The sequence below is a fragment of the Vidua chalybeata genome, chromosome 34 (genome assembly GCF_026979565.1).
Source record: "Vidua chalybeata isolate OUT-0048 chromosome 34, bVidCha1 merged haplotype, whole genome shotgun sequence".
NCBI lineage: Eukaryota > Metazoa > Chordata > Aves > Passeriformes > Viduidae > Vidua > Vidua chalybeata.
The window spans coordinates 326,668-340,980 of NC_071563.1; the positions used below are offsets into that span (position 1 = coordinate 326,668).

The 14,313-nt window shown below is 60.7% G+C and overlaps 1 protein-coding gene across 1 annotated transcript in view; it reads right to left on the reverse strand.

The window, feature by feature from the left end:
- Window positions 1-837: 837 nt before the first annotated feature.
- PRR12 (proline rich 12) overlaps window positions 838-14,313 on the reverse strand; it is a 36,065-nt gene continuing 22,589 nt past the window's right edge. The window contains 8 exon segments of the mRNA XM_053968360.1: window positions 838-3,268; window positions 5,041-5,136; window positions 6,223-6,351; window positions 8,151-8,248; window positions 8,333-8,458; window positions 10,203-10,525; window positions 11,326-11,456; window positions 12,640-12,756. Of these exon segments, the coding sequence (XP_053824335.1) occupies window positions 3,128-3,268; window positions 5,041-5,136; window positions 6,223-6,351; window positions 8,151-8,248; window positions 8,333-8,458; window positions 10,203-10,525; window positions 11,326-11,456; window positions 12,640-12,756 (1,161 nt within the window). The 3' untranslated portion in view covers window positions 838-3,127.

The window sequence follows — 14,313 nt, forward strand, 5'->3', positions numbered from 1 at the left end:
GAAAGAAAAGTGGGAAATAGAAGGCAAAGGACAGTAAACTTGAGTGAAAATTACAGGAAATGAGAGGAAGAAAAGGTAGGAAACAAAAGGTGAAAAAGGGAAATGTGAGGGTGGAAAAGGGAAGGAAACGTGAGGGGAAAAAGACAGGAAACAGGAGGAAAAATAAGTGTAAAAGATAAAGGAAAAAAAAAGCAGGCAACATGAGGCTAAAAGCGATGGGAAATGTGAAGGGACAGAAGGGCGGGAAGCGTGAGAGGAAAAGTGGTGGGAAACTTGAGGGGAAAAGGGTGGGAAATGTGTGCAAAAAAGGGAAAATGGTGAGAAAAATGACCAAAAAAGAGCCCTTGGGGTGCTTTGTTTCCCTAATGCTGCCATGGGCACAGCAAATCCTTGCCCTGGATTTTGTGGGAATTTGGGGCGTCCTGCTTGGGTGTGTATTTGTGTGTATTTTGGGAATCTCAGGCCCCCTCCCCAAATCATGAGACTCCTCCAAAATCTGAGGCCTCCCAAATTGTGTGACCCCCCCCACCCAAAAATTCAACTCCAAGACTGAGCCCCCCCAACCCACGTAACTCCCCAAAATCTGAACCCCATTCTCACAATCTCTCCAAATTGTGAACCCCGAAATCTGACGTCCCAGCCCAAAAACGAGACCCCCCCCATTATGGGACCCTCACACCTGATCCCCCAGAGTCGAGTGACCCCCCCCAAAATCTGACCGCCCCCCTCCCCCAAATTGTGTGACTGCCCCACCCCAAAATTGTGTGACCCTCCCCCACCCCCAAACCTCCCCAAATTCCCCTTTTTTCCCCCCAAAAAAACTCGCAGAGCCTCGGGAACGATAAAAAGGTCTCGGCAACACCCACGACACGCCCGTCACGATACACCGTAGAAAATGGGGGGGGGGGGTCCCGGGGGAGGGGCCCCTCATCCCCCCCCCATCCCCCCAAAAACCCCGCGGGGGGGGGGAAGGGGGGGGGGCGGATTGGGGGGGAAGGGTGGGGGGGGGCCCCAATATATATAATAATAATATTAATAATAATAATAATAATTAAAAAAAACCCCGAAATGAACAAAAAAAATGGGGAGGGGTGGTGGGGAGGGGGGAAGAAAGAAGCCCCCCCCCCCAAATTGGGAGGGGGGGGGATGCGTTGAAGGGGGGGCAAATAACCCCCCTGGTGGGGGAGGGGTTGTGTGTTGGATACTTGGGGGGGGGATTCGACCCCACCCAGGAGGGGCAAATTTTGGGGGGGGGTAAATGTACCCCTGGGGGGGTATAAATGCCCCGGGGGGGGGAATTGCCCCGGGGGGGGGCAAATGCGACCCCCGGGGGGGTGGGGGGGGCAAATACAATATGATACATAGAGACTTTGACCATATACACTATTTACAGACCCCCCCCCCCCAAAATCCCGGGTGGGGGGGGATAAGGGGGGTCCCCGCACCCCCCAAAATCCCGGGGGGGGGGGTGTGGCGTGGGGGGGGGCGTCCCCTCCCTTTTAACCCCCCTAAATTCAGCCGGGGGGGGCAACTTGGCAATAAATAGCTCGGCGGGGGGGTTTGGGGGGGGGGCTGATGGTGATTTTGGGGACCCCTCCCCATCCCTTGGCAGGGCCCCTCCCCCAATTTGAACCCCCCCTGCCCCCCCCCCTCCCCAAATTTATATACAGGTTCCCCTCGGGGGGGGGGGGGGGTGTGTCAGGGGTGGTCCCGGCTGGAGGGGGGCAAATTTTGGGGGACCCCCCCCCTCCAAAAAAAAAAAAAAAAACCCCTGTTGGCTGCCGGGGATTGAGGGGGACCCCAAGGGGACAGAGATGTTGGGGCGCCTCCCCCCCCCAAAATTAGGGACCCCCTCCAAAATCGGGGACCCCCCCCGGGCAGAGAGAGGGGGCCGCTAATAGACATTTGTACATATATATAAATAGGGGGGGGGTCTCCGCCGGGGGGGGGAGCATTTTTGGGGGGCTGGGGGGGATCCCCCCTTTTGAGTGGGGGTTGGGACACCCCTTTTTTTTGGGGGGAGGGGTCTCTGTGCCTCTGCCAATGGCCAGAGCCCCCCCACCCCAGAGAAAAGGTGGGAGGGGGACACACAGACCCTGCTGGGGTGATTTTGAGGGGGTCCCTAAAAAGGGGGTGACCCCAATTCTGGGGGGGGGGCTGTCACCAAAAGAGGGGTTCCCCAAATGTCTGTGGGTCCCCATTTTTGGGGTGCGGCTCTTGGGGGAGGTGTCCCCCAATTTTGGGAGGGGTCCCTGTGTCCTGGGGGGGCTCCCCCAGAGCTGTCCCCGTTTTCGGGGTGTCCCTGTCCTTTGGGGGTGTCCCCATTTTTGGGGTGCTCTCTCACCCCCAGGGGAGGCCCCTGTTCCTGGGGGGGGGGGTCTGTCCCACTCCCCCCGCTTTGGGCGCGCCCCCCCCCCATTTTTGGGGACCCCCCCGAGATTTGGGTGACCCCCCCTGTATTTTGGGGTGCCCTGGGGGGGGGTCTCAGGTGTGTCCCCAGCCCCATCCCCACTGCAGGAGCTTCAATCCTTACCCCAAAAATGTCCCCCCCACCCAATTTTGAGGAGCTTTTGGGATGGTCCCAATTTTTAGGGGAGGGTCCCCCATATTTTGGGGCGCCCCCCCCCCACTGGTGTCCCCCATCCCAGCAGCTCCGTCCCCATGGTGGGAGGTTCCATCCTCGTCCCCTCTGCCATTCTGGGGGTGCCACCCCGTTTTTTGGGGGTGTCCCCGTTTTTGGGGGCGTGTCCCCGTTTTTTGGGGGGGTCCCCGTTTTTGGGGGGGGGGGGGTGTCCCCGATTTTGGGGTGCCCCACTGGGGGTTGGGGTCTCCTCCACACTGGTGTCCCCATCCCGGCAGCTCCGTCCCCGTGGCGGGGGGTTCCGTCCTTGTCCCCCCCCCACCATTCCAGGGGTGTCACCCCATTTTTTGGAGAGGGGGGGGTCCCCATTTTTGGGGTGTCCCCGTTTTTGGGGTGCCACACTGTGGAGGATCCCAGCAGCTCCGTCCCTGTGGCGGGAGGTCCGGTCCTCGTCCCGGGGGCGTCGCCCCGTTTCCGGGCGGGGGTCCCCGTTCTCGGGGGCGTCGCCCCGTTTCCGGGGGGGGTCCCCGTGTGTTTTTGGGGGGGTCAGGCGCACTTGGCGCGCGCCTGGGCCAGGAGGTCGCTGAAGGAGTCGAAGAGGCGCTCGAGCCAGGGCTGGTTGCGCATGCAGCGCTGCACCACCTCCTCCTGCCCCAGGTCCTCGGCGCGGCCCTCGATGGCCGTCGTCTGCGGGACACGCGGCGTCAGCGCCGCCGCGGCGGCCACCGGGCCGGCCACCGCCGCGGGGAATGGCTAGCGGGGAGTGGGGAATGGCCACCGCCGCGGGGAATGGCTAGCGGGGAGTGGGGAATGGCCACCGCCGCGGGGAATGGCTAGCGGGGAGTGGGGAATGGCCACCGCCGCGGGGAATGGCTAGCGGGGAGTGGGGAATGGCCACCGCCGCGGGGAATGCCTAGTGGGGAATGGCCAGTGGGGAGTGGGGAATGGCTAGTGGGGAGTGGGGAATGGCCACCGCCACGGGGAATGGCTAGTGGGGAATGCCCAGTGCCGTGGGGAATGGCTAGTGGGGAGTGGGGAATGGCTAGTGGGGAGTGGGGAATGGCTAATGGAGAGTGGGGAATGGCTACTGCTGCGGGGAATGGCTAGTGGGGAACGGCCAGTGGGGAGTGGGGAATTGCCAGTGCCGTGGGGAATGGCTAGTGGGGAGTGGGGAATGGCTAGTGGGGAGTGGGGAATGGCTACTGCTGCGGGGAATGGCTAGCGGGGAATGGCCAGTGGGGAGTGGGGAATGGCCAGTGCCAGGAGGAATGGTTAGTGGGGAGTGGGGAATGGCCAGCGAGATGGGGAATGGCCAGTGCCACGGGGAATGGCTAGTGGGGAATGGGGAATGGCCAGTGCGACGGGGAATGGCTAGTGGGGAATGGGGAATGGCCAGTGCCACGAGGAATGGCTAGTGGGGAATGGCCAGTGAGAAGTGGGGAATGGCCAGTGCCACAGGGAATGGCTAGCAGGGAGTGGGGAATGGTCAGTGAGATGGGGAATGGCTAGTGGAACAGGGAATGGCCAGTGGGATGGGGAATGGCCAGCGGGGCTGCCACTGGGCTGGAGAATGGCCAGTGGGGTGGCCAGTGGTGTGAGGAATGGCCAGTGAAATGAGGAATGGCCAGCGGGTGGGGAATGGCCAGCAGGATGGAGAAGAGGACCAGTGTGTGGCCACCAGAACACGGATGACCAATGCCATGGCCACCACAGGTGGTAAATAGAACACGGCCACGGTCACGGTGGTGGCCACCACGAGGAGGAACGGCCAGCGGGATAAGAGCAGAGGGCTCAAGGTGTGGCCACTGTGACAGGGATGGTCAATGCCACGGCCACCGTGACAGCAGGGGTCAGCGGGATGGACAGGACACCCAAAGGGGCGACCGCCACGAGCGGGACGGCCACCGCCACAAAGTGACCACCAGCCCGGTCAGCGCCACGGGGAGGGACACAGGTGATGGGGGCGTGGCCTGAGTGACAGGGGCGTGGCCCAGGTGACAGACAGGTGGCCCAGGTGACAGGGGGTGGAGCAGGTGACAGGTGGCCCAAGTGACAGGTGGCCCATGTGACAGGGGTGGAGCAGGTCATGGGGGTGTGGTCCAGGTGACAAAGGAGTGGCCCAGGTGACAGGGGGTGGCCCAGGTGACAAAGGGTTGGCCCAAGGGACCGGGGTGGCCCAGGTGCCCCACAGGTGGCCCAGGTGCCCCACAGGTGGCCCACAGGTGGCCCAGGTGCCCCACGGGTGGCCCAGGTGCCCCACAGGTGCCCCACAGGTGCCCCACAGGTGTGCCAGGTGCCCCACAGGTGCCCCACGGGTGGCCCAGGTGCCCCACAGGTGCCCCACAGGTGCCCCACAGGTGTGCCAGGTGCCCCACGGGTGTGCCAGGTGCCCCACAGGTGCCCCACAGGTGCCCCACAGGTGCCCCACAGGTGCCCCACGGGTGTGCCAGGTGCCTCACCTCGTCCTTGCAGCGCAGGAAGGTGTGGTACTTGTAGTGGTGCAGGGAGTGGTACAAGGTGTACAGGAACGACTTCTCCACCTCCACCTTGAACTCCTGCAGGGACACACCTGGGCTCAGCGACCCCCGGCACCCCAAAACACACCTGGGGACCCCCGGGACCCCCCAAACCCACCTGAGACACCCCAGGACCCCCAAACCCACCTGAGACCCCCCCTGTACCCCAAAACACACCTGGGGACCCCCAGACCCACCTGTGACCTCCAAACCCCACCTGAGACCCCACCTGTGACCCCCAGACCCCACCTGGGACCCCTCTGGTGGCCCCCAGACCCCACCTATGACCCCACCTGGGAGCCCCAGACCCCACCTGGGACCCCTCTGGTGGCCCCCAGACCCCACCTATGACCCCACCTGGGAGCCCCAGACCCCACCTGGGACCCCTCTGGTGGCCCCCAAACCCCACCTGTGACCCCCAAACCCCACCTATGACCCCACCTGTGACCCCCAAACCCCACCTGTGCCCCTAAGGCGTACCTGGCGTTTGCCCACGCTCCTTTTGACCTTGCCGAGGGTTTTGGGGCTGTGACCCACCTGAGACCCCTCTGGGAGCCCCAAACCCCACCTGTGACCCACCTGTGACCCCCAGACCCCACCTGTGACCCCCAGACCCCACCTGTGCCCCTGAGCTGTACCTGGCGCTTGCCCACGCTCCTCTTGACCTTGCTGAGGGTTTTGGGGCTGTGACCCACCTGAGACCCCTCTGGTGACCCCCAAACCCCACCTGTGACCCCACCTGTGACCCCCAGACCCCACCTGTGACCCCTCTGGTGACCCCCGAACCCCACCTGTGACCCACCTGTGACCCCCAGACCCCACCTGTGACCCACCTGTGACCCCCAGACCCCACCTGTGACCCCACCTGTGACCCCCAGACCCCACCTGTGACCCCTCTGGTGACCCCCGAACCCCACCTGTGACCCACCTGTGACCCCTCTGGTGACCCCCAAACCCCACCTGTGACCCCCAGACCCCACCTGTGACCCTACCTGTGACCCCCCAGACCCCACCTGAGACCGCTCTGGGAGCTCCAAACCCACCTGTGACCCCCAGACCCCACCTGAGACCCCACCTGTGACCCCCGGACCCCACCTGAGACCCCACCTGTGCCCTGGGCCGTACCTGGGGCTTGCCCACGCTCCTCTTGACCTTGCTGAGGGTTTTGCGGTTGTAGGGGTCCCCCCCCGGGCGCAGCCGCACCAGGGACTCGCCGGGCTCGGCGTGCAGCTGCGGGAAGGTGTGCAGGGCCTCCTGCCGGGGGACAGGTGGGGACAGGTGAGCACAGGTGAGCACAGGTGAGCGCCACGGGGTCACCACGGGGTCACCATGGGGCCATCTGGGACAGGTGAGCACAGGTGAGCGCCACAGGGTCACCACGGCATCACCACAGGGGCTCCTAGGACAGGTGAGCACAGGTGAGCGCCACAGGATCACCACAGAGACATCAGGGACAGGTGAGCACAGGTGAGCACAGGTGAGCGCCACAGGGTCACCACGGGGTCACCACGGGGCCTCCTGGGACAGTGGGGACAGGTGAGCACAGGTGAGCACAGGTGAGCGCCACGGGGTCACCACGGGGTCACCACGGGGCCTCCTGGGACAGGTGAGCACAGGTGAGCGCCACGGGGTCACCACGGGGTCACCACGGGGCCTCCTGGGACAGGTGAGCACAGGTGAGCGCCACGGGGTCACCACGGGGTCACCACGGGGCCTCCTGGGACAGGTGAGCACAGGTGAGCGCCACGGGGTCACCACGGGGTCACCACGGGGCCTCCTGGGACAGGTGAGCACAGGGGCCACCACAGGGCCTCCTGGGACAGTGGGGACAGGTGAGCACAGGTGAGCACCACAGGGTCACCGTGGGGTCACCTGCCAGGGGACAATGGGGACACGTGGGACAAGTGAGCACAGGGTCACCACAAGGCCACCTGCCAGGTGACAGTGGGCACAGGTGAGCACAGGGTCACCCTGGGGTCCCCGGTGTCACCTGAGCTCCACAGATCTCACTCATCCATGGTATCGACCGCCCTGGACCCACAGATCCCTGCCAGGACCCCCCCCAAACCCCCCAGATCTGCCCCAAACCCCACAGATCCTCCCCAAACCCCACAGATCCCTGCCAGGACCCCCAAACCCCAGAGATCCCCCCCAAACCCCAGAGATCCCCCCCAAACCCCACAGGTCTCCCTCCAAACCCCACAGATCCCTGCCAGGACCCCCCCCAAACCCCCCAGATCTGCCCCAAACCCCACAGATCCCCCCCAAACCCCACAGATCCCTGCCAGGACCCCCAAACCCCACAGATCCTCCCCAAACCCCACAGATCCCTGCCAGGACCCCCAAACCCCAGAGATCCCCCCAAACCCCAGAGATCCCCCCCAAACCCCACAGATCCCTGCCAGGACCCCCAAACCCCAGAGATCCCCCCCAAACCCCAGAGATCCCCCCCAAACCCCACAGGTCTCCCTCCAAACCCCACAGATCCCTGCCAGGACCCCCCCCAAACCCCCCAGATCTGCCCCAAACCCCACAGATCCCTGCCAAACCCCACAGATCCCTGCCAGGACCCCCCAAACCCCACAGATCCTCCCCAAACCCCACAGATGCCTGCCAGGACCCCCAAACCCCAGAGATCTCCCCCAAACCCCAGAGATCCCCCCCAAACCCCACAGGTCTCCCTCCAAACCCCACAGATCCCTGCCAGGACCCCCAAACCCCACAGATCCTCCCCAAACCCCACAGATCCCCCAAACCCCACAGATCCCTGCCAGGACCCCCCCAAACCCCCCAGATCTGCCCCAAACCCCACAGATCCCTGCCAAACCCCACAGATCCCTGCCAGGACCCCCAAACCCCAGAGATCCCCCCCAAACCCCACAGGTCTCCCTCCAAACCCCACAGATCCCTGCCAGGACCCCCAAACCCCACAGATCCCTGCCAGGACCCCCAAACCCCACAGATCTCCTCCAAACCCCACAGATCCCCCCCAACCCCCCAGAACCCCCAGGACCCCCCCAGGACCCCCCCAGGACCCCCCAGCCCCTCCTGACCTGCAGGCTGGGGTTCAGCGTCACCCTCTTCAGCACCTTCTTCTTGTGGTCGTTGAGGATGCCGTCGATCTTGCGCATGGGGGGCAGGTACAGCTCATCTGGGGGGGCACCGGCGGGGGTCAGGGGGGTCCGGGGCAGCTTTTGGGGGGTCCCCAGGGGGGGGGTCGGGGGTCGGGGCTCACCGTTGGTGTCCTCCAAGGCCTGGATCATGTCGGGGTCCAGGGCGGTGCTGACCAACATCTCCACGTAGCTCCGGTACATTTCCTTCATGGCCCGCGTGTTCAGCACCCGCCCCGGCGGGGCCCGCTCTGCGCGACACGGCCCCTTTAAGGGGAGGGGCGGCGGGACACGCCCACAACCCGAAAAGGGGGGAAAAACCCCGCCCACAAGCCGGAGACACACCCCTGTTCTAAAGGAGCACAGGCCCTTTAAGGGGGAGCCACGCCCCCTTTAAGAAAGAGCCACACCCCCTTTGACTCATGCCCTTCTAAGGAAGAGCCACGCCCCCTTTGAGTCATGCCCTTTTAAGGGAGAACCACACCCTTTTAAGGGTGAGCCACGCCCCATTAAGAAACTCATGTCCTTTTAAGAGGGAGCCACGCCCCCTTTGAGTCACGCCCTTTTAAGGGAGAAACACGCACTCTTTGAGTAATGCCCCTTTAAGAGAGAGCCACGCCCCCTTTTAAATGAGCATCACACCCATTTAAGGGAGAGCCACGCCCCTTTGAGAGCCACACCCCTTTGAATGAGAGCCATGCCCCTTTCAGTGAGTCATGCCCCTTTAACAGAGAGCCACGCCCCTTTAAGGGAACCACGCCCTTTCGATTGAGCCACGCCCATTTAAGGGGGGACACGCCCACAATTCAGATCCACCCCCCCCTTATAGAGGAGCAAGGTCCCTTTAAATGAGAGCCACGCCCCCTTTGTGGGAGAGCCACGCCCCCTCAAATTTCCCGGTTCCCTCCCCAAATTTTGGGGTTCCCTCCCCAAATTTCCAAATTCCCTCCTCAAATTTCATGGTTCTGTCCCAATTTCGCATCCATCCCCCAAATTTGGGGGTTCTCTCCCCAGATTTTGGGGTCCCCCCCCCAAATCTTGGGATTCCCTCCCCAAATCTCGTGGTTCACTCCCCAAATTTTGGGGTTCCCTCCCCAAATTTCCAAATTCCCTCCCCAAATTTCATGGTTCTGTCCCAAATTTCGGGTTCCTCCCCCAAATCCCAGGGTTCCGCCCATCCCCGAATCTCGGGGTCCCCTCCCCAAATTTTGGGTTCTCTCCACAAATCTCAGGTTCCCCTCCTCAAATTCGGGTTCCCCCCTCCAAAATCCTGGGACTCTCCCCCAACATCTTGTGGTCCCCCCCCCCAAATTTCGGGTTCCCCTCCCAAATCCCAGGTTCTCCCCTCAAATTCCGAGGTTCCCCTCCCCCCAAATCTCGAGGTCTCCCCCCAAATTCCAAGGTCCTCTCCCAAATCCCGGCTTCTCCCCCAAATTTTGGGTTCCCCCCCAAATTTCATGTTCTCCTCCCAAATTTTGGGTTCCCCCCAAATCCTGAGCTCTCCTCCCAAATCCCGGGTTCCCCCCCCCAAAATCTCGTGGTCCCCCCCCCCCCCCCGCCAAATTTCGGATTCTCCCCAAGATCTTGGGGCCTCTTCCCCAAATTTCAGGTTTCCCCCCCAAATCCCGGGTTCTCCTCCCAAATTTTGGGTCCCCCCCCAAATTTCAGGTCCCCCCCCAAATTCGGGTTCCCGCCCCCAAATTCAGGGTCCCCCCCCAATCCCGGCTCCCCCCCCCAAATTCGGGGTTCCCCCCCTCAATCCCACTCCCCCCCCAATTTTTGGGTTCCCCCCCCAATCCCGGGTTCCTCCCCCAAATTCGGGGTTTCCCTCCCAATCCCGGGTTCCCCCTCAATTTTTGGGTTCCCCCCCCCAATCCCGGGTTCCCCCCAAATTCGGGCTCTGCCCCCCAATCCCGGGTCTCCCCCCCCCCTCAATTTTCGGGGTCCCCCCCCAATCCGGGCCCCCCCCCCCAAATTCGGGGTGCCCCCGCTCACCCTCCTCGCTCTGGGGGTCGGGGCTCGACTCCGACTCCGACGTCGTCGCCGCCTCCTTGAGCCATTTTTTCCTTTTTTTGGGGGGCGGCTCCGCCTTCACTTTGGGGGGTTTGGGTTTGGATTTGGGGGGGCCGGGGGGGGCCCGGGGGGGCCCCGCGGCCGGCGCGGGGGGGGGAGGGGCGGGCTCGTTCCTGGGGGGTTTCTCGGCCTTTTGGGGCTTCTCGGCTTTCGGGGTTTTTTCGGCTTTTTGGGGCTTCTCGGGAGGTTCGGGTTTGGGGGGGGGAGGGGGTTTGGGGGCGCTGGGTTTGGGGTGGTTTTGTCTCCTGGGGGGAGGGGCGAGAAAAAAAAAGGGGGAGGGGTTAGAGGGGGGTGTGGCCCGGTGTGCCCACAGGTGTGCCCAGGTGAACCTCCAGTGCCCCCAGGTGTGTCCTCAAGTGCCCCCAGGTGTTCCCAGCTGTGCCCAGGTGCCCCCAGATGTGTTCCCAGCTGTCCCCAGGTGTGCCCAGGTTTCTCCCAGGTGTGTCCCCAAGTGCCCCTAGGCTCTCCCAGGTATCCCCAGGTGCCCCCAGGTGTGCCCAGATGTGCCCCCAGCTGTGCCCAGGTCTTCCCAGGTGCCCCCAGGTGTGCCCAGATGTGCCCCCAGCTGTGCCCAGGTCTTCCCAGGTGCCCCCAGGTGTGCCCAAGTGCCCCCAGATGCTCCCAGGTGCCCCCAGGTTTGTCCCAGGTGTGCCCAGGGGTTCCTAAGTGTCAACAGGTGCCCCCAAGTGTGTCCCCAGGTGTGCTCTGGTGCCCCCAGGTGCTCCCAGGTGTGCCCAGCTGCCCCCAGGTGTGCCCAGGTGTCCCCAGGTTTGTCCCAGCTGTGAGCCCAGGTGCCCGCAGGTGTGCCCAGGTGTCCCCAGGAGCTCCCAAGTGTCCCCAAGTGTCCCCAGGTGCCCTCAGGTGTGCCCAGCTGTGCCCAGGTTTGTCCCAGGTGTGCCCAGGTGCCCCCAGGTGTGTTCCCAGGTGCCCGCAGGTGTGCCCAGGTGCCCCCAGGTGTGCCCAGGTGCCCGCAGGTGTGTTCCCAGGTGCCCCCAGGTGCCCCCAGGTGCCCACAGGTGTGCCCAGGTGCCCGCAGGCGCCGCACCTGAGGGCCAGCGGGCGGTGCCAGGGTTTCCTGGAGCACACCCTCACGTAATCCTTCTTGTTGACGTTCTCCAGGAACTTCACGTAGAGCCGCTGGTACCTGTGCTTGGCATCCCCAAAATAGCCCAGGTACTGCGGGGGGGGGGGCACAAACGGGGGGTCAGGGGCGCCCCAAAACCCGGCACACCCCAAAAACCCCCAAAACCCACCCCAAAAAACCAAAATCCCTAAAAAACCAACCCCAAAATACCAAAATCCCCAAAAACCCACCCAAAATACCCCAAAAAATCCACCTGAAAATCCCCCAAAATCCACTCCAAAATACCCCAAAATCCACTCCAAAATACCCAAAAAAACCACCCCAAAATACCCCAAATCCACCCCAAAATACACAAAATCCCCCCAAAAATCCACCCCAAAATCCCCCAAAATCCATCCCAAAATACCCCATAATACACAAAATCCCCAAAAATCCACCCCAAATCCCCAAAAATCTACTCCAAAATACCCCAAATCCACCCCAAAACTCCATCCCAAAATCCCCCCCAAATCCAGCCTAGAATACCCCAAATCCACTCCAAAATCCCCCAAAAATTCCCAAAAAATCCACTCCAAAATCCCCCCAAAATACACCCCAAAATCCTCCCAAAATCCAGCTCAGAATACCCCAAATCCACCCCAAAAATCCCCAAAAATCCACTCCAAAATTCCCCCAAAACCACCCCAGGGACCCCAAAATTCCCAATTTCTGGGGCAGATTCAACATTTCGGGGAGGGATCTCAGATTTTGGGGTTTTGGGGAGGGGTCTCCCAGCTCCCACAAATTCAGGGGTGTCCCCACAGTTTTTGAGTTTTTTTTTTTTTTTTGGGGTCTCTCCAGTTTTTGGGGTGCCCCAAAATTTGAGGAAAAGTCCCAAATCCCCCCTTTTTTCGGGAAATCTTGCTTTTTCTAGGAGAAAATCTCACATTTTAGGGGCACACCCCGGGTTTGTGCTGAAGCTTTTCAGCTCAGGGTTATCCCCACGGGTTTGGGGTTTTTTTTGGGGTCTCCCCGGTATTTTTTAGGGTCCCCCGGGTGCTTTTTGGGCTCTCTCCAGTTTTTAGGGTGCCCCAAGATTTGGGAAGATGTCCCAAATCCCCCATTTTTAGGGAAATCTGGGTGGTTTTTGGGGGAAAAATCTCACATTTTAGGGTCACACCCCGGGTTTGTGCTGCAGTTTTTCAGCTCAGGGTAATCCCCACGGGTTTGGGGTTTTTTTTGGGGTGTCCCCGGTATTTTTGGGGTGCCCCGGGTGTTTTTGGGGTGCCCACTCACGTTGCTGGTGGCGCAGAACTGGCGCTGCCCGTCCTTGATTTCGGGGGTGAATTTCTGCAGCAGCGCCTTCTGCACCCTCCAGATGGGCGGCGGCTCCCGGCCCGTCTGCAGCGCCAGCTGGGGAGATTGGGGGGTCAGCACCCAAAACCCACCCCAAATCCACCCCAAATCCATCCCAAATCCACCCCAAATCCACCCGATTCATCCAGAGCCACAGGAACCCCAGAAACCCACAAAAAATCCCAAAAATGGCCCAAAAAGGGGCTCGGGTTTGTCTGCAGCGCCAGCTGGGGAGATTGGGGGGGTCAGCACCCAAAACCCACCCCAAATCCACCCCAAATCCACCCCAAATCCACCCCAAATCCATCCCAAATCCACCCCAAATCCATCCCAAATCCACCCCAAATCCAACAGATGCATCCAAAGCTACAGAAATCCCAAAAATCCCCCAAAAGGGGCTCGGGTTTGTCTGCAGCGCCAGATTCCCCCCAGTTCTATCCCAGTTCAATCCCAGATAACACCAGTTCTATCCCAGTTCAATCCCAGTTCAATCCCAGATAACACCAGTTCAATCCCAGTTCAATCCCAGTTAACACCAGTTCTATCCCAGTTCAATCCCAGTTCAACACCGGTTCAATCCCAGTTCAATCCCAGATAACACCAGTTCAATCCCAGTTCTATCCCAGTTCAATCCCAGATAACACCAGTTCAATCCCAGTTCTATCCCAGTTCAATCCCAGATAACACCAGTTCAATCCCAGTTCTATCCCAGTTCAATCCCAGATAACACCAGTTCTATCCCAGTTCTATCCCAGTTCAACACCAGTTCAATCCCAGTTCAACACCAGTTCAATCCCAGATAACACCAGTTCTATCCCAGTTCAACACCAGTTCTATCCCAGTTCAACACCAGTTCAATCCCAGATAACACCAGTTCTATCCCAGTTCAACACCAGTTCTATCCCAGTTCAACACCAGTTCAATCCCAGATAACACCAGTTCTATCCCAGTTAATCACCAGTTCTATCCCAATTCTATCCCAGTTCTATCCCAGTTCAACACCAGTTCAATCCCAGTTATTCACCAGTTCTATCTCAGTTCAATCCCAGTTCAATCGCAGTTAATCACCAGTTCAATCCCAGTTCAATCCCAGATAACACCAGTTCTATCCCAGTTCAACACCAGTTCTATCCCAGTTCAATCCCAGATAACACCAGTTCTATCCCAGTTCAACACCAGTTCTATCCCAGTTCAACACCAGTTCAATCCCAGATAACACCAGTTCTATCCCAGTTAATCACCAGTTCTATCCCAATTCTATCCCAGTTCTATCCCAGTTCAACACCGGTTCAATCCCAGTTATTCACCAGTTCTATCCCAGTTCTATCCCAGTTCTATCCCAGCTCAATCCCAGTTAATCACCAGTTCTATCCCAGTTCAATCCCAGATAACACCAGCTCTATCCCAGTTCAATCCCAGTTAAACACCAGCTCAATCCCAGTTCCTTAAGTGGAGTCTCTCCCAGTGCTCCCAGTTCCTTTCCCAGTGCCATGTCCTGACTCCCAGTCCCATCCCAGTGACTCCCAGTCCATCCCAGTCTCTCCCAGTGACTCCCAGTCCATCCCAGTCTCTCCCAGTGACTCCCAGTCCATCCCAGTCTCTCCCAGTCCATCC